Source organism: Elgaria multicarinata, chromosome 4, assembly GCF_023053635.1.
Source record: "Elgaria multicarinata webbii isolate HBS135686 ecotype San Diego chromosome 4, rElgMul1.1.pri, whole genome shotgun sequence".
Classification (NCBI taxonomy): Eukaryota; Metazoa; Chordata; class Lepidosauria; order Squamata; family Anguidae; genus Elgaria; species Elgaria multicarinata.
Window position 1 is genome coordinate 83,206,370 of NC_086174.1, and position 20,832 is coordinate 83,227,201.

The 20,832-nt window shown below is 41.1% G+C and overlaps 1 protein-coding gene across 4 annotated transcripts in view; it reads right to left on the reverse strand.

The window, feature by feature from the left end:
* Window positions 1-16,348: 16,348 nt before the first annotated feature.
* The window catches only part of LAMA2 (laminin subunit alpha 2), a 477,652-nt gene continuing 473,168 nt past the window's right edge, over window positions 16,349-20,832 (reverse strand). For all 4 annotated transcript variants that reach the window (XM_063124695.1, XM_063124694.1, XM_063124692.1 and 1 more), the window contains 3 exons: window positions 19,821-19,951; window positions 18,758-18,980; window positions 16,349-17,265 (listed from right to left, as the gene is read on the reverse strand). In XM_063124695.1, coding sequence (XP_062980765.1) covers window positions 17,108-17,265; window positions 18,758-18,980; window positions 19,821-19,951 — 512 coding nt within the window. In that variant the 3' untranslated portion in view covers window positions 16,349-17,107. The remainder of the gene's footprint in view (window positions 17,266-18,757; window positions 18,981-19,820; window positions 19,952-20,832) is intronic.

The window sequence follows — 20,832 nt, forward strand, 5'->3', positions numbered from 1 at the left end:
CCCCCTGATTTTCTGGGGCTGCCAGATAGCGCCATGCTTTCCTATGGCCATTCTGAAGAAACCTCATGTGGCCGTGTGCAGCTTAGGGGCCATTTCAATGGAGCACACCTGCAGCAAAAACTCTTAAGATGCTCAGGGTCTCATTACAAGCCTCTACGAGAATTTTGGGGCTCCCCCTGATTTGGGAGGGCTGCCAGAGAAGCCCATTGTTTTCCTATGGCCATTCTGAAGACACCTCATGTGCCCGTGCGCAGCTTAGGGGCCATTCCAATGGAGCACGTCTGCAGCAAAAACTCTTAGCATGGTTAGTGTGTTATTACAAGCCTCTATGAGAATTTTGGGGCTCCCCCTGATTTTCTGGGGCTGCCAGATAGCACCAAGCTTTCCTATGGCCATTCTGAAGAAACCTCATGTGGCCGTGTGCAGCTTAGGGGCCATTCCAATGGAGCACGTCTGCAGCAAAAACTCTTAGGATGCTTAGGGTCTCATTACAAATGTCTATGAGAATTTTGGGGCTCCCCTTGATTTCTGGGGCTGTGTGAGTGTCCAATGCTTTCCTATGGTCATTCTGATGGAACCTTATGGGCCCATGTGCAATGTGGGGGTCTTTCCGGTGGAGCATGTCTCCAGTAGAAACTCTTAGGTTTTTTGGGGGGGGGTTAGTTCAAATCTCCATGAGCGTTTTGGGGCTCCCCCTCTTTTCTGCGTGCCTGCTTGTGACAGCCTAATGCTTTCCTATGGCCATTCTGAATGACACCCCGTATTATGGCTATGCGCAAGTTGGGGGCAAGTCCAATGCAACATGTATCAAGCACAGAGTCTTAGGATGCTTGGGTTTCTAATTTCAACCTCCGTAAGCATTTTCAGCTTCATCTGATTCTTAAGGGGCTTGTGGTATCCTTCCCATGTATTCCTATGACCTCTTTGAAATGTAAGCCAGTTGTGAGGAGAGGGTGCGGGGGGGGGGGGGATTTGTAAACATGGAAATAATCTGTGACAGTTTTTGGCAACCCCCCTCCACTTATTTTGGTCTTTTAAAACTGGTGCCTATGAAGCATTGCATGAAACAGCAGTCACCTTCTCTTTATTGTATTCTGTTTTCTTTTTACGTTTGGAGATGATCCCTAGAAACCACTGTGTTGGGGGTCATAGGAATTGTTCCCCAAAACCACTTTGTTGGTTTGTATTTTGATTCTGTGTGGTTTTCTATGAAAACTAAATGTTTAACTCCTTTAGATATTTTAATTTGTAGATGATCCCTAAACTCCTTCAATGATTTCCTATGGCCATTCGGAATGACACAATGCATTTCAATGGCCATTCGGTGTCCTTCGGTTTAGTACGTCCCATATTTTCCTTGAGAAACAGTTGGTAAGTGGCAGCAGTTATAAGTCAATTTATTCAGCCAGGCCTGATTTTGTTTTGGTATTTTATTTAATGAAATATTTTTATTGATAGTCTGAGCAAAAGGCAGCCTTCATTACTAAAGGATGAAGAATATTCTATTCTACAAGCATTTTCAATCTATCCACTCCTTGATTTACCAAGTTCATCCTGGCGTAATGCAATATCTGCTGACTTTTATAAGCTGTTGTGTTTTACAGTTAATAGTGTGTGTGATGTGTATCTTTTTAATGCATTGCTAGCCATGCACTTAGATGAACAGCCATTCATTGCTTTGAGCACTGTACATTACATTAATTGAAAAACATGATCAGGCATAAATTCCTGTAAACATGCCTGTGCTGTTCTATAAAACAAAAGCAAATGTCTCTGATCATATTTTGTGGCTCACCTAAAACCCTTTTTTGTGCTAATGTGTAGCTTCCAAAGTTCTGATGAAGGATAGCTGCACATACCTTGGCTTGTGTTTAGCAAATTATTGACACACTTGGGCTCTTTTTAAGTAGCTTCTTCACATGTGCACCCAACATATACAGAGGAGAGTGGTATTGTGCTTCTGGCTGCTCCCTAAATGTCCACATGCCTCCCATCCCCACATCCTGATATCCGTGCATGGAATGGAATGTTAGCTAAGAGGGGGCACATGTGTCTGCATGTAGGCTCTTCGAACCGGGAGTGGATTAGGCCAGATTCCCCTCAAAGTGGTAAGTTTACACAGGAGACAGTGATGCAGTTATGGCTGGACTCTGGGGGCATGTCCATGGCTCTAATATTGGGGGCATGTCCATGGCTCTACTAGGAGGAGGGTTTTCTCTGCTGTGGCACCCCGGTTGTGGAACGAGCTCCCCAGAGAAGTTCGCTTGGCGCCTACGTTGTTTTCCTTCCGTTGCCAGCTGAAGACCTTTTTATTTTCTCAGTATTTTAACACCTAATTTAACTTAAATTTAAACTTGCTGTTTTAATCTCATATTTTAACCTATATCAATTTTTGCTGTGTGGTTTTATCCTGGTTGTGCTTTTTATATTATATTTTGTATTTATGTTTTAAATTGTTGGTTGTTTTTATGCTCTTCATGGTTTTAATTTTTGTGAACCGCCCAGAGAGCTTCGGCTATTGGGCGGTATAAAAATATAACAAATAAATAAATAAACAAACAGGAATGTGGAAGTATTGGTAGAGCATGGAATGACCAGGGTTGGGCGGTGGGAGCTGAGAAATGTATTATCTCAGTTGTAAAACACATGTGACCATCTAGCTTGCATGCATGCATACACCAGTAAAACCATTAAGTCCACGCTTTAAAGTTACCTAGCTGCACCACTGCTAGGAGAAGGACTCTTGTGAAAAGCCCTACTGTTGCTGCTATATTAAGTGCTAAATAGTAATTGACGTGGTTGTCACGACACAACTACCCACCATGGCTGATCAGGCATGATGGATCGTTGTGTTGCGCAAATCCAGCGTAGTTTCGCTTGGACCACTCTGAGAACTCATGGCTTGTTTATGGCTGTTCATAACCATGGTGAGTTATTGTGTCATCTGAACCTAGCAGGGCAACTTCATTGTGGTTGTCAGGAAGAGCTAGAGAGCTGCCTGGCAAGAGTGGCAAAGCTCTCTGCCACTCCCTGCAATCTCAGTAGTGACACCGCCACTCCACCCTGTGCTCCTAAAAATATAAAGAAAGGATACCAGAAAGTCTTCCAAATGTCTTTGTGTTATTGTTTTTTCTGGCTCTGTATAACACAGGAGTGACTTCTGCTACTAGGAAATTTGCATTAATTTCCACATTGTTTGTTGTTCTGCCTTGAAATTTGCATAAATGTCTGTTCCGTTTTGCTACTCTGCCATGAGATTTGCGATCCCAGTCATTGCTCTATAACCTGTATATGTATACGTGAAAGCTAGAAACAGAGGCCAGTGGAGGGAAGTGACAAGAACGAACAGCAGGGGGAGCTGAAAGCAGCTGGTGGCTTGATACTATGTTCAAAAGTGCAGCCCCCCTCACCCTGTCCATCCTAAACCTCACAGTACAAACTCTGAACATTTCCATACATACATCCAGCACTATAATACATGCAGAGCAGTTTCTAAAGAGATATTTGTGGGGAAAGCAGACAAAAGCTGGAAAGCATTTGGTTTGGGACAACTCATCGCCTAAGGGATGATGGAGAATTGTTTCAGAGCATCAGAGTGTGAATAGAGTTGAAGCTGGCAAGAAGCCTGCAGGAAGAAGAGACAGATGTTTAGGGAGACCAAAGCATCAAGAGAAATTGCACACATACAGGACACTTTGAAAGAGATGCAATGTATAATTGGATATTGGAAAGGGATATGATGAGATTTTTCTAAGGCAATCTTGTGATTAGAATGTCTCCTAGAAATACTGTTTCCCTTAGTAAGGTGTAGTTATAACTATATTTGGTGTAGCCTGACAATTTTGTGTGCTTTTTATATTGGGTTTTGGTAATTTATTGGGTGGGAAAGTACAACTGAGCTTATTCAGAAAAGAGATTTGTTTCTTTTGCAGCAATATGGCTTGCCTGAATCAACTTTTTATTTTATATTTGAAGCTTCATGGAAGCGCAAAGTGGACATGCAGCTTTTGATCAGTGGAGTACCCCACCTGCTGTATTTTGGGCTTTTATTGAAAATTACCTATGAAAAGCTATGTAGGCTGGTTGAGAACTTAGGCCTTCTTGTAACTTAAAAATATAGCCCAAAACAAAGTAGTTGATGAGGATGAATGCATCTTAGGTTGAACCCAAATGACAGCTTCACACTGGTTGTGTTGTTATTGTTAATTTCTACATTGCCAAATAGCCAAAACTCTTTGGACAGATCATAAAAATTAAAAACCTATAGTGAAACATGGTAAAAACATAATATAAAATCATATCATTAAAAAAAAATTAAATCTAAAACCGTTAAAACAATTAAAATATGATCTCAGGACCCAATGAGACAACTGACCTTAAAAGCCCCATCAAATGCCTGATAGAAGAAAGTCTTAATCTCAGGCCGAAAAGATGACAACCAGGTGGACTTCAGTGGAGAGAGAACTTCACAGCTGGGGGGCCACCACCATGAAGCCTTCTCCCTGGTTGTCATCTTCTGAACCACGCTTGGATACTCAGAGAAGGGCCCAAGATATTGATTGAAGTGTATGGATAGGTAATATCAGGAGAGATGCTCTGTCAGGAATTGTGGTCTTGAGCCATGTAAAGCTTTATAGGACAAGACCAGCTCCTTGAATTAGACTCCGTAATGTACAAGGCAGCCAGTGAAAGTGGGTCAGAATCTGTGTTATATGGTCAGATCTTCTGGTCCCTACTAACAGTCTAGCTGCCATATTTTTCAAAGCTTCAGCTTCTGAGCTGACTCCAAAGGCAGCCTCTCACAGAGCACATTGTAGTAATCTAACATCTGACACCTGAAAAACCATCCATCTGTATCCTGAAAGTGGCAGAATTGAAAGAATTTTCAGGTCACAAACTTCAAATCTTCCCCCATCTCTCTCAAAAGCTCCACAACCATGGCTACCCAAAGTTAGAACCAAGACAAGCATTCTGAATCAGCACATAGTATAGCCCTTGTGTGCTATACAGCATACTTCTGGGTGCGCGATGTCACCTATTATTTATACTTTGTATCCTGTTTCAGTTTTTCTGAACCAATAACAGCTAAAGGCACCCCATAATATGTGAAATCTAATCAATGTAGTCGGTGCCGCTTACATGTGTTGGTAGTGGTGACTGAATATGTTTGGGCACAAGAATGGATCAGAACTAAGTTTTTAGATCCACTGTCCTGACCCAATACTTCTTTAAGGTGTAATGGCTGCTTGCCTGAACCGTGTCACAATGTGTGGGATGCGCTAATGATGCCAAGGTGGTCAGCACTGTCACCAGATGCATCAGGCTTAAAAAAGGGCTTGCATGGGACAGATTGGATGGAGTGAGGCTTGGTGGAAGGAGGACAGATAATAATTTGCCTGTATAGCATCCTAAATACAGGGTGTCATCACAAAGCCAGCCACATCTGTGTAATGGTATGCACCTAATACTTGCTAGTAGATTACTTACTTATTTTTTTAGACAGCCTTTATGGGGAAAAAACCACCAAGGTGGTCAACAGCAACAAACAACCAGCTTTCCACAAATTGATGTTCTCCCAATGTTTTGGATCACAACTCCCAGCATCCTTGCCCATTGACCATGCTTGTCTAGGACTGATGGAAATTGGGAATCCAAAACACCTGTAGGGTGGCATCCTGTTGGGGAAGGCTGCATTAAAACAACCCTACTACTAAATAAACTACTAAATGCAATGGCTTTTGAAATGGGGTCTCAGCTGACAAACAATGTAAACAGATGGATTTGTCTCTCCTGGTAAAACTGCCGTAGACCTGGTCAGACTATTTGTCCAATATTGTCCAATATTGTCTGTTTTGACTGGCAGCAGCTCCCCAGTCTTTCAGGTAGGGTTTTTCTCCTCTTCTGCTACCTGATCCTTTGAACTGGTGCTGTCAAGGATTGAACCTGGCACCTTCTGTATGCCAAGCATGGGCTTTACTATTGAGTGATGGCTTTTCCTTTTAATTATAAGACTGAAGTACCACTCTCCAACTTGTTGGTTTGAATGACCCAAGTTCCTCATAGCTGGAGTAAGATAAAGGGCCTTCCCCCTTCTTTAAAACACATGGAGAAAATTTGACTTCAAACACCCAGCAATAAGTGTTAAGATATCCAACACAATTCAGTCCAGATAAAGTATAAAGTGGCTGCCCGGCCTTCCTCCTCCTCTTCTAACAGTTCACTGCTATTCTGGATTTTTCAGCCTCTTAATAAAGATTGTGACAACCATAACATATACAGTGTATAAAATAATTACTTTCCCCTGTCAGTTGTCATTACTCCAGACATGTTCTTAAAACAATAGAGAGAGATTGAATGGAGCCCTCGGTAGGGAACTGCGCTGAAGCAATTTAGAATTACAACAATTCAATGGATTGCAGTTGCTGAAGTCTATTCACCATGAATTACCTTCAATATATTTGCCATTTCTGGGTTTCTAGAGTGTTTTCTCAGTTAATTACATAGTTGCCTTAGAGGAACTGCAGTCCCTTCATCAGCTCTTTTAAATTAACTCTACAGATGTTGTGACAAATTGTTGTTTAGGCAAGTAAAGAATTCAGGGGGGGAAATGTAGGAAATGAGAAAATGAAACAATGTTTAATAAGGTCACAGTACTGCCTCCTTGTGTACAGAAGAGAGACCCTCCTGCAGCCTTTCCCAACCTGGTGCTCCCCAGATGTTTTGGACTTCTGTTCCCATCATCCCCAGCCACCCTAGCTAATAGACCGGAATTCTAGGATTTGTAGTCCAAAATCTGGAGGGCACCAAGTTGGAGGGACTACCAATGTAGGTTGTCACTGAATTTAAGGTGCAGCTATTCTAAATGCGCTTATGAAGATTGTGATTTTAAATTTTCCTAAGTTGTTCTGTTTTAAAGAGGCTGCATGAGAGGCTACTGCAATATAAGTCGATACAACGAACAACAGCTTTCAGTGATCTGTAATTACTGAAATGATTTGAGCAGTGATACTTGGTGCTGGAAGAATAAGATGGTTACAACTATAGAAATAACAAAGAGCCTTATGCCACTCTAATGACTAACAAATTCATTATGGCATGAGCTTTCATGGGTATAGTCCACTTCATCACATGCATGAAGAGTTATCCTCAATTGGCAGATAAATATACGTATGGTTGACGTGTAAACAATGAAGTCAGAGGGAACTGAAATGCAGAAAGTACAGATAATTACCTTAGAGTGTCCATTTGCAAAAGTCTAAAGTGAAGTTATTGCAAACTTAAAAGTGTGGGTGGGTGGGTATGCGTGTTTAATGTGTACAAAGCAGAGTGAATTAATTAGCATGGAAGGAGTACTTTGAACAGCATTTTGTAAAGACGCAGTGTTAATTTTGTCACTGCAATGTAATGTCCCCAGTTCTACAAATTAATTGCCGAATAAGGCTTTAATGGCGTTCATTTATCTTTCTTGTATCTGGTGTGGGCCACACTTGTTATAACACCTTTATAACTTCTTTCTCTACATGAAGAGCATTCTCATATGTCAGATTTAAAACATTTGAGCCTTTTGTGTGCTATTTATCTTGATGTTTGCTCATTGTTCATATACAGAAAGAGCATTTATGTGACTATATATTTTATGCAATATAGGCTTTGCATTCACATTACAAACCACTTGAGCCAAGAATTACTCTAAGCTACAGGCATGAGAATAACTTCAGTATTTAAATAATAAGCTGAAACTCAAAAAAAACATAAGAGCATTGCTAACTTTAGCCTGCTTCTTTTAAAGGTGGAATAATAATCAGTTAGCCGGGGAATCCTATATGTTCTTAGATGATGTTGATTTTATGGATCTTTACCAGCCTCTAACTTCCAGCCTGGTTTGCAACTGGGACATCTTTATTCACATTGGTAAATTACATTCATCAAGAGAATACAGAGGAGTGTCTCACGACTGAGTGTCCTGGACCTCTCAGCCATTTTCAAAACCATTAACCATGGCAGTAGTGGGGAACCATGGGCCAGATGTGGCCTCTCATTCTTCCCCACCAAGCCTTCCCAGTAGGCCATGGCTCCAGATGTCCTTATTGAACACCCTGCTCTACCCTTTCATGCCTTGCATGAAAAATGCCTCCTGAGATTCAATATGGAAAATAAACTGTTCTGCATTGCCTGGAAGGCCTCCTCTTTGGAACACTTCAAAGCTCTTATTTCCTTTTCAGAGATCTTTAGTATTTTCTGAGATTTTCTGAGCTCCTCATTCTTCCTCAAAGCCTCTCGTTCGTCTCCACCCCTTCTCCTCGGAGCTCTTGCTAGCTAGAGCTTCCACCTCGCTTTTCCAGTCCCTCAGGTACTGCTTGGTGAGTTGTTGGAACTCTGTGAGAAGGATTGTTGGATTGGGAGAGTACAGAGAAAACTTTTCTGGATCAGGGGGAAGCTGAGTTTAGTGACTATGTGAATTTGGGTGGCATTCTTTGCATCACTATGAATCCTTTTGGATTACCTCTGGTAAATGGGAGCTGGTTCTGCTTCTTTCTGAAGGTTAGGTTTTAGGACTGTGCTTCAGAATTGAAGTGAATCAAATCGGGCTGATTTGGAAAGATTTGGGAATTGGCCAAATTGAGGTGAGGCTCCATCTGAACTTTCTGGAGGCATGTGTTTGTGGGACCTGGGATGGTGTAGCAATGGGTGCTTCCTTGAAAAGTGCTGGATATTCAAGTCCTTATGTCTCTCTATGCTTCACATCCATCATCCACCCTTATTCGATTGCACTTTCTTTGACTTTGGAGACAATTGAGCAGAAAACAAAAATACTTAAACTGTTTTTTGTTTCCCATAAATCCTCTATCTTTCTGATTCCCCCCCCCCCAGGTTTTATACCTAGAGAAACATCTATGCTGCTTGCCATTTTCATACAAATTGTCAAAAAGATTTTCTGGATGGAGGCGAAACGAATTACTTCTCCTTCTTCCAAACTTTTGAACTCTACCCTTTTCACAAAATCTTTTGCCCCTATCCTTCCAAAATTTTGCAGGTTTCTTACCCAGGGCTACATCTGTGCTGTTTTCTATTTGCATAAAAACAACCACACACACACACACACAAAAAAAAACCTCTAGGAGGAGTAAGTGCAGCGTTGTCAGTTCTTTGGGCATCCCCAGTCTGTAAAGGCTACTCTTGCACAATGCCCACCTCCTGAAACTTGACAGGCACGATACCTAAGAAGAGTCAACAATCCCTGCAATTTTCATTAAGTTCTGCCACAAATTATGAGTAGATTATTAGTAGTGTGCTTCCCCCCCCCACTTTTTAAAGGATCAAAATGTAAAGGCATGTAGCATAACACACCCTGCACCTATTTGCCTGAAATCTGGCAGGTGTCATTCTTTCCCAAGGTGCTATTATGCCTGTGAAATTCATCCAATTCAACAGTTAAAAATGTTACAGCCCTTTGTTAATTTAGTCAATGGGTGGCATGAAGCTTCAGATTTCCGAATCGAGAATCAAGATTTGGCACTGATTCAAATTGGGTAGTCTGAGATGAATCGGGCAGTTTTCCAAATCACCGAATTGGAGTTCAAATTCATTAAAATCACTCCACTGGCTGCCAATTAGTTTCCGGGCAAAGTACAAAGTGTTGGTCATTACCTTTAAAGCCCTACATGGTTTTGGTCCAGGTTACCTGCAGGATCGCCTTCTACCATACAGTCCGCCCTGCACACTCTGGTCCTCTGGGGAGAACTTACTTCAGTCAGCCACAACTATGCTGACAACTGTTACCCAGAGGACCTTTACTTCTGTCGCCCCCAGACTGTGGAATGGCCTGCTGAGGAGATTCTCAGGGTTATGGAATGCCCTGCCAAGTCCTTCTGCAACCATGCAAAGACGTTTCTTTTCAAGCAGGCCTTTGTCATATAAGCTAGCCTGTTGGTTGGGTGCTACTTTTATTCTGTATTTTTTGTGTCTATCTGTATTTTAATGTAGTCTTTTTCGGTTTTTAAATGATATTGCTATTCTCCTGCTGGCATTTTAAACATTCAAATTGTATTGTTTCTAAATTGTCTTTTGCTTCGGTTCTTGCTTTTTGTGAGATCTTAATTATTGACCCTACTACATTTTTTTCTTTTTTTGCATGCAACTATGAATTCTATTTTAATAGAAGAAAAGCATATAGGTGCTATAAATAAATAAAATAAACTATGCCCATTACTGGAAAATCATGCCTTGGTAGCCTCTAAATAAAATCACTGCAGTGCATTCTAAGGGGCAGCCCAGAAATATCCATTGCTTTTAATATTCTGCCAATAGGCATGAGACACTTGAATTCTTTCAAATACCACGTGCACTAATGGAGATGAAGCATGAACTCCCAGTGTGAATGTTTCCTGGTGTCATTATCCTTACCGTTCAAAAAAATAAAATAAAAAATAAAGAAGGATTCTTAAGTAAAATTATATGAATTGAACAGTTAAACTGCTCAGACCTAAATCTAAGTCCTTATTAAAATCAATAGCAAATCTCCTGCTGCTTTATAGTGCTCGCTTATCAAAGCCGGTCGTTCTAGTGCTTATTTAGGAAAGCCAGTTTCATATTGCCTTGTCAGGTAAAGAGGCATTTGTTTTAAAGTGATCATTCTGGCATGGCAAATCAATGATCCTCTGCAACCAATAAGCCAGACAGTCAGTAGAGCTGCCATAAAGCATGTGCCGGTACAAGTGTTTCTGATTTTTTTATGGCTTCTCACAGAAGCAGGAAGTGACAGTGCGGCAGAGATCTTTAAGACCAGCCACGGCTGAGTTAACCAAAGTACTAACAAGGCTATTTAAATGTATCATTCTGCTCTAGTTCCATTCCGTTAGAGTAGAAAATGAGATTTGGTTGGCGAAGTTGCCTGATCCCGCTGTGCTACCCTCAAATAAGCTTTTGCAAGGCCTCAGGACAGCAGCTGGTTTCAAGTTGGTACTACAGTTAAGTCCCCAGAGGGTCGCATGGCCAAGTGCAAGTTGCCTGACAGTGCTGAGATCTACAGATAATGGTTTCTTGCACAAACCGTATTTTGTTTAGTCAGTTGTTGCCTTTGCAGTTTAGGCAAGTTACTGAATTTGAACTCAACTCAATCAGTCTGAAGCAAATGAGTGTAAACTTGCAGAAAAGAGATTTCTTGCATCCATCATTGGCAAGCTGAGCATGGACAGGGGATGTTGTGTGAAGCCAAGTGTGACAAAGGTTCTCCATATGACCCAGTTTTGCCCATGTGGTTTCTGAGCCCCACAACTTCTCAGGGCAGCTTGTATGATGCTCTTTCACAAATATTGTAGGTGCTCAGCATCTTGGAAACTGTTAACATGTAATGGCTTTTTGTTTGGTTGGTTTGCTGAAAAGATAATTGTGCACATCAGGGTGCATGAAGCCTTCTGTTCCTTGTGCGATCAGCAACACAGCATAGACGAAGCAAAGCCTTGGGTGGAATTTTGGAGCAACCATGATGGCATCACCACAAAACTTGTAATGGGAATGAAAAAGTATAACAGGACAGAGGTACTGTTAGTAAGTGGTCTGGCCTCTTCTGCAGGGAATTGCACTCTCCCCAAGGGATCAGATTTATACTTTGAGGACGAGGCTAAAGTTCAATGTCCCTGGCTACTAGATGGGTGTACTGTTTGTGTTCCCAATGCATTTCAGGGACTGAATATGAAATGCTTTACAGCAAGCATGGGAGAAATCCAGACCCCGCAAGTGCTAGAGATTTGCGCTCTGCTATGAGCACATGAATTAGCTTTATACTGGGCCACACAAGTGACCCATCTAGTAGCAATATCAATAGGGATCGAAAAACAGCTGTAAGGCTGGAAACCAAAACCAAACAACAGACAGCTACTGGTTGTGCTCCCAGTACTTTTCGATGTGAGTCTTTATCAAGGGAAAACTATTAAAGGCTTTTCAGGAGGATTCTTTCTCTCTTTCTTCGTCCAAAGAAGTCTTCTTTGGATGGAGAAAGGGAGAGGGAATCCTCCTGAAAAGCATTTAACAGTTTTCCCTTGATTAAGACTCACATCGAAAAGTACTGGGAGCACCGGATCTACACTACTGCTTTAAAGCGCTTTATAACAGTTTTGAAAACGGTATATGGAGTGTGTCCTGGGCCCCAACAGTTGTCAAAATTGTTATAAAGCACTTTAAAGCAGTAGCGTAGATCCTGCCCAGGAGCTGTCTGTTGTTTGGTTTTGGTTTCTAAAACCAGCTGTTTTTCTAAAACAGCTGTTTTTCGATCCCTATTGATATTGCTACTAGATGGGTCACTTGTGTGGCCCAGTATAAGGCACCTTCATGTGCTCATAGCAGAGCGCAAATCTCTAGCACTTGTGGGGTCTGGATTTCTCCCATGCTTGCTGTAAAGCATTTCATATCCAGTCCCTGAAAGCAACCGAGCAAGTTGTGACCAGTTAAACAGTGTAATGCTAATGCCGGAAAAAGGAATTTATGTCACAGCCATTGCTGCAGTTTAAACAAAGACCAGAGTTTATGCAGCCCCACTTGCAACAGCGTTTAAATATTGTTGTCATGTTCACTGCTTTGTGCTCCAGCTACCCTCCAAGTCTTAGAGCGCTCAAAGATTCACAGGTAATAGCAAGATATTTTTTTAAAGCATTAAGGTTAAATGTAACAGCCAGCACTCTTCACTGAAATGACTCGACTGCCTTGCATTGTGGGGAGATCTTAGTAGCAATATACAAGTCATGGTAAGTGATTTCTATTTGTTCATATGATATTAGTGAGGTGGGGTGGAGTGGGGTGGGAGGAGTGGAGTGGAGCACTCAGCATTTTTGGAGCACAAATCCAAAGAAAGCCAAGTAAGATGTTACAGTAGCCATGTGGAAAAATTAGATCTTCTGCTGAATCCATATAATTTGGGGGTGGGGCCAGGGAATGGAATAATAATATATAATAATAATAATAATAATAATAATAATAATAATAATAATACACCCATAAACCCCAGCTAGCATGGCCAATGCTCAGGAGTTGAGGGAGTTGTTGGCCAAAATATCTGGAGGACACCTGGCATAGACAGTCCTGGGCTAAATAGACTGATAAACTCAGTATAAATTACTGACATTGCTCTTAGGAATGTTCTGTGTGATTTATCGCATTACTTTGAAGAAAATAGGTCCAGTACTTGGTAAAGAGAAGTCTGTGTGTTTCCTAGCAACCGCATATACCATCTGGCCAAGTTGGCTATCTTTTGGCTTAATGGAATTGATGAACAGTTGGTGCCATAACAGACTCTGGCCTTCCCAGGGAAGAAAACATCTCTGCAGAGATTAAATATTAACACCTCAGAGAGAGTGCTGGGGGAAAAAAAATCACATTTTTTAAAACACAAAACCTTGCAGTTCCATGAAATGCAAAACCCGCTGTGAGGTTTTTTTTTTTTTACCATCTGGTTAAGTGAACTTTAACATGAGAATGACTTGGCGGTAAGTCATAGGAGGACCATTTCTGAATCTAAGCAGGTCTGAGTTTGGCAAATAGCAGGATGGGCGTCATCCTGGAATCTTCACTGTGAGTCACCTGCTGAAGGAATGGGGAGAAATCTAAAATCAGCAGCGAACGTTGTGCTGTGTTAGTTCGTATCGGCAAGCTTTGGTATCGTTAACAGGGATGCAGATTTTGTTGGAGGAGCATCACAAAGATCTAATTGGAGCCTGAGAATTTCATCATCAAAATTTAAGTGGGAACAAGATTTGGAAGGCCTGGGGCATACTTGGCTCAGTTGGCTTATTAGCAATTTCAGCCAGAAGCAAAGAAACCACTATATTAAATTAAGAAGAGAAGCAGGACATCATGTTATTCTGTATAATTCATTTGCAACACTGAAAAAGTGAAACCTCTTGAGACATGGTATTTGCTTTCATTATTAGAGGGATGCTCTATAATTAATACAAGCGATTCACAAATGATCAATCTAATTTGTGTTCAGGCTAACTTTGATCCTTAACAGATGAAAAATAAAAGAGATGGGGCTGGATGTTCAATCAAGGAAATAATTGTACAGAAATATTAATTTAAAAGTGACACTGTGGAATTTCTTTGCAATTCTGAGGCAAGACCCAGAAGGGTGTCCCAATCCAATGCTATATGTGCATGGACTATTTTTGGGGAGTTTCAGTCAAGTTTGTGGAGATGCCAGAATTTGAACTTGAGAACTTTTGCAAACACTGAGTTACCTTGACACTTGCTAAAAAGGAAGAGCCACAGCTCAGTGATGGATCTCTCGTATCTCCAGGTAGGTTTAGTCTCTTGTATCTCCAGGTAGGGCTGGGAAGATCTGGAGAACTGCTGCCAATCAGTGTAGGCAATACTGAACTTGATGGATCACTTCTTGCTATAAGGTTGGTTCCCATGTTTCCAAAAGGTTAACATCCCCTACATCAGCTGGGAGGAGATTGTATCCACCCTCTCTTATTTCCCCCAAACAATCCAGTAGTAGATTCTAACCTTTGCATGTGCAGCTCTGCTGTGGTATCAGAAAAGGAGGCCATGCATGGAGAAGGAGTCCTTTGCACACATTGTTCTCTATCCAGATTGGGATACACATGCAGAAGACTGCTTCTGCATTGATTTGATCACAAGCTGTGCAGGGATTGGAGTATATGAAGTTCATACAGACTTTTCTATTGAATTTCCCCCACCTCACATGTTATTCCTTTCTGAAATTGTAGTATTTTGAAGGTGGGTCCAATCTTGTTGAGCCCACAGACTTTCAGGTTGGGCCATGGCATTTCCAAAATTGTCCACAAGGGGCATAGTTGCTCCAAAATATCTCAAGGAAGCTTAGGTACTTAACCCCCTCACCCCCCAATCTATTTAACATATGGGTGTAGGGAATACAATCCTTAATGTGTTGTGTAAACACTGTTGAATATTATTTCACTTCTACTCTGCTGCTTTTCCTAATGTCACTGTAGTTTTTTTAAAATGTGATGTAAGGAATGGAATGTGGCCAGGTGTCCTCTTTTACAGAGGACCATCTCTGTTTGAAGGACTGCCAGAGGACTGTCCTCCATTTGAAGGCATCCTCTATTTGAAGGGCTTTCTTGTTCAATTCCAGTTTAAAGATAAGGGACCATAAGAATCATTGCTCATCAACAGGGAGGACCTGGACAGTAAACTGACCAGGCAGGCACACAGGTCACCCAGTCATAGTCTTCTACACTGTGCTGAGAGATACTGTATTTCTATTAAAATTATAATAATTATTTCTAAATTTGCATCTATGCCTGCAAATTAGCATATAAAAAGTTTATGCCAATCACTGTCCTCTTCTGCCCTTTTTTTGGGTGATGGATTTCCTCTTCTTTGGCGATGCGTAAGTGGCCATCCTAATAAAATGTCTTGCAGTATGATGAGCACCAAGACTTGTTCTAGTAATCTAATTAAACTTAGATTCCCAACATATGAAAATATCAATTTTGTCAATTTTCTCTTATCAGTTTCTGTGTGAAATGTATTTTATTGTATTTTTTTTTAAAAAAAGAAACACATACCATTCAATTGCTATTCAAATGATATATTAGGATTTCAGTCCAATATGTTCTTCGTAATAACATTGCACAAACTGATCAAACAGTGAACATTGCCATTGCCTTTTCTCTCCCCCACATGCAAAGAAAATGTTGACTCCTGCATATTATGGAAATGTTATATTACATAAACAGAATATAGAAAACAGTAACGGAAAACATTTAAGATCCAGATATCTGGACACAGCGAAGCAATACTGTTTTTTGTTTTTGTTTTTTAAAGGAACCAATAGCTTTACTGTTGAGTTTTTAAATTACCCCCACACAGTAATGGATAATTTAAGCATGTCTGTCTGGATCTGAGGTTCTCAAAATGCAGCATGTTGGTCCTCCATATCAAGAAGGAGATGTTTGATTATTTCCAGATCAAACTATGAACAGCTTCAGATGTTATGCTGAAGGAATTACAGACGTGGAAGTGCCTGTATCCACCTTTCCTTATGTAATGTTAATGTAAGAACTCCCCTACAGAGAGACACACAAGCTCCAGATGCAGGTATAGCACATGAGTCTCACTGTGGGGAGACGTGTAACCAAGAGACAGCAGACTTGAGGCCACATGGGACTATTTCTCAGGAGCACCTGCATTTCTTGTTATTACAAAGTACCAAAAGCAATATCAACACATGAAGCACTATTAAAATACTCTCTTTTTTGCAGATGAATCTCAAATGCTTTAAGGCGGATTCCTGCATTGAGAAGGGGGTTGGACTTGATGGCCTCATAGGCCCCTTCCAATTCTACCATTCTATGATTCTAAATATATCCAAGATCAGGCCTGTAAGACTTTATGGGAAGCTTGCTTCCCTCCCAATTGAAATAGCTTAGTCTTTCCTACCAAAACCTAAAATGGCCCCCATGAGGATGACATATACCTTTTGGATGTCACAAGACAAGCCACAAAATCCAGTGATCTGGTTATTTGCTCATCTGCTTTCACCATTTTATGTAACATTCTACCAAGATAAAACATGAAATTGTTCTGCTGTTCACAGATTCGGAGGAACAGCATAAAGGAAAGGTAGAAGTTGACCCAAAGGTCCCAGAGAAGTTTGTTACCAGAGAAAATCCCATGGGAAACAGCATTAACTCAGTTGGTTCCTACCACAGTCAACCAGTGCAAGGAAGTGGGGTACATAGTACATGTAGCCACCTGTTGTGATCCCAAGATACCCATACAAATGGCACTATAGCCCCCTTTACCCCTTGAAAACCATGGATCTGTGTAAATACAATTCCATTCCTCAAAACTATAGTAAATAATTTCACTTCAAACTGAGGGAAAGACTGACACATCACACAGGAGTAACTTGCTGCTTTATTCATTCCAAGGGGAAAATATTTATCATTTAAATGTTTGTTTCAGAAGCACACCTTGAAATAGCACCATTTTGAATATATCACAGACTGAAGTCAAAATATTGGGAAGGGACCTTTTTATTATGAAGGTACTGCGCATATCTGAGGCACTCCTTTTTTCTTTTTAAGTGGTCAGGGCCATATCAGAGTGGGACGATGTCTTGTTAATTTGCAGGGCATGATAGAGGCTGAACTCCCTTTATCTCCAAGGCTTTGCTGAAGTTAATCTCTAGTGGCTTAAAAGTCCCTTTGGTGAGCTTCAAGGATCTAATACATCCTTTGAAACGGATGTTAGTGGTCAGGCCAAACTGATTGAGTCCATCTGTGAGGGAGAGAAAAATAAGTAATAACTATGCAGACCTCTTTTTCACCTAAAACAACAACAACACGTAAAAGAAAATATTTTCTGTGCTGCACTTGTAAATAGAAAATAATGTAAACTGTTTCCAGGCATCCTTGTTCACACATGTACGAGAACTCGCATATACACTCGTGCATCCAATAGACCTGGAAGTAATAGAATATTTAAATGGTAGCTTGTACACTGTTCTCTGATAAAGAATAGCTCGAGAAGTTTTATTTTACCACAAAAGTTTAAAGAAAGAATATGATTAGTACACCAACATCCTAGCTTAAGACTGGTAGACTATACCTTGTAACAGACCAGAAGGAGCCAGAGGTAGGGAATTATGGTTCTTCAATTAAGAAGTGGGGAGGGTACTGCAGAAATGACAAGGTGGCCTTCAGAGGAATATTGAGAACATGAGAACATTTAGTATCAGTGGGAAAAGGTCACACAAGGGGCAGAATGGACACAGTGGGTATGTTTAATTTCTTTCAGGGTAACTGTACTTCCGGGTTGGTCACAATAATTTGGAAACCCTCCATTGGCATGGGCTATCCTTGTTTTTACCTGTCTTTGGACATGCCATGGGGTAATCTCCTTAGCCAGGCTGATAACAGCAATGATGGGGGAATGAAATAATTGGCTAAGCTGTTATTAGGACCCTGAAGCCTTGCAAAATGCAGTTAAAAATAAAATAAAATACGGAACTGCGTGTTCTAGAGCAATGTCTTCATGGAGTCTGACTATTTTGAGGATAATAACAAGCATGGAGAGGAACTTAGGGGAGAAAGGCAAGGAAGAGAAACTAGCAAAATATACATTTGCTCTTAGCTTAAGAACCTGAAACACATCCGCACAATTGCATAGACTTCTAGTTTGTCTGGTGAAAAAGGCAAACCACTGAGCTTAAAGTTCACAACCTTGATGGTCCTGTTACTGTTAAACTGCCTTGGACCATACCCCAAGATTATGGAGACCCACAACCCCATGGGCAGCCATAGTAGCTGCCCCATAAGTTTAGAATTTCCTTCTCTTGGACTCTCACCAAAGTCTGAGCCTGGGTCTTCCAGAAGTGGCTTAAGTTGTCTTATCCCAATTATATTTTGATGAGCAGGGACAAGTAGGAATGGAGGAAGATAAGGGAACAATCATTGGTCATTGGGGCTTTATGACTAATATGTGGTTAGCTGCCCCAAGTTCAAGATGCTATACATGAAATCAACCAATTCAACCACATCCTTAGTTGTCTTGAAGTCAAACAAATACCCAGCTCCAAATCAATACACAGATTCTCACACACACACGTACTGGAATCTAAATTTTTGTTTTTAGCTCATGCAGCTCAGGGCATGATCCACCCTTATATATAGTATACATCCTTATATTGTGTTTGTTAGTCCCAGAGATTTTACCTTATGAGACACATTATGGGGGGGAAACCCTTTGGATACCTAGTTGGTATACTTACCAGGATATCCTCCAACGAAGACAGGATCATTAGTCTCTGCTGAGGTGGAAGCTGCATTTGGACTGATACCTTCTACATGATGGCCATCCACTGTCAGCATCACACGGTGCTTTATTTTGTGTGCAATAACCCTGTGCCACTGTCCATCACACAAGCTGCCTGGTATAGGAGGTTCATAGATGGCAGAGAATCGACCAGCACCATTATCGACATGGAACATAACCTGGAGAGCAAATTACAAAAACAATTAGGAAAACCAATTAGCTATAAAAGCAACAAAAAAGAAAAAATAATAATCTGCTAATTGCAGGCCTGGCTGCTGTGCTGTCAGATCTGATCTGCCTTAAAACTGTTCCTAGTTATACAAGGTATGGAGCAGAGACTGTAATATGGCCTCCTTATGGTACTGATTGTCCTCCATTAAAGGCAAGAGTGGCTTAGCTTTCCTCTTCCGCAAAAGCAGTGATTAAACACTTAATCAACATAAATGCATGAAAACATGCTGTACTCAAAGATCTACTTGAAATTAATTTGTAGCCTCAGGACCAATATTGGCAGGGAAGCTCAAAATTATGGACATACCGCTTGCCAATTTACTGCTGCCAAACTCTAAAATAGATAATAGACAGAAAATAGTGCTTCAGCAATGGCTCTGGTAATTACGATGTTTGTACACACTTGACTAACTTGCAAAATGTTTAACAATCCACTAAGTGAACAGCAATGTGTGGAACAGAGCAAGTGTCCATGTAGAATCTCTTTTAGAAAATATTGTAGCAGAACCAAGAGAAGATTTTGAAAACAGAAGTTTCATTAAAAGGGATTTTGCTTGCCCATTCCTATAAATCTGGCTATATCCTAACTGTGGGACAGAGCATCCTGGCTCTGCCCTATAAATCAAGGTAAGCCTATTAGGCTGGATTCTGGATTTTTCTACAGCAACCAGGGTACTGATGCTGGGGCCATGGTTGGTTTTAGTCCTGGCACAGGTCCTGGGATCCTGTGGCAAAGTGGTTGAGAAGCAAAATGTGACCAGTTACAATACTGATACTTCCATACTCACATTTTCATCCACCAACTCAATGCCAAGGCCATCCATTTTTTGGCTGCTGATCCCTAATATAACACCATTTGTCCGGGTTGTACGGAACTCAAATTCCACTAGTAGATCTATGCCCACTTTATATGCTCCAACTGAGAAGTGAGGAAGAAAGGTAGGGTAAAACACAGAGCCTCAATAATACCACCAGGATTATTTTCCTATCTTACACAGAGAATCGTATAACGTTCATAATAATGTTATTGCCAGTATTTCACAGTTATATGAAATATATGTAACTAAGAGTTCTCTAGCAAGTGGGAAAGAAAAGAAAGGTGCAATAACTACGTTGAAAATCCACTCCTCCTGACCAGAAAGCAATGGGTCTGAATTTCCTGTTACAGGGGCAGGCAGAGTTGTATAGGAAAAGAGGTTGGCAGGCAGCCCTTCTATCCCTGCAAGATTATCTGCCCATTTAGGCCTCTCTTCTGTGCAACTATGAAAGGCATAGGCCTGGATTGAAACTGGCAATCTAGCGGGTACTTCAGGTCTCATGCATGCTCAACATCCTCTTTGAAGCACTAACTAGGCTTGTACTGGCACTTATACTCACGGTAACCATGGAAATAAAACCTAGCTTGCTCTGACTTCCAGCTGCTTAAGACTACTGTAAGCAGCACATGGTGTTTATTGGCTGCAATCTACTGTGAACTCCCCTAAATGTAGGGTAATCTCAATGCCAGAAGGAGACAGGGTTCCCAGCTGGAGAAATGCAGGGCAGTGTTGCGGGGATGTGCATAGGAAGAGATGAGATTAATGGAGAGGCTCTGAGTCAGCTTTCCTCAACATGGTGCCCTCCAGGTATTTGGACTTCCATCAGCCCCAGACAGCAAGGCCTATGGTGGGGAAAGATAGGAGTTGTAGTCCAAAACATCTGGAGGGCACCAGGATGGGGAAGGGTGCAAGTTATTGAATTAAGTGTACACAGACCATGTCTATATGTGGGAGGGTGTTTTGCGCACACATTTGTGACTGA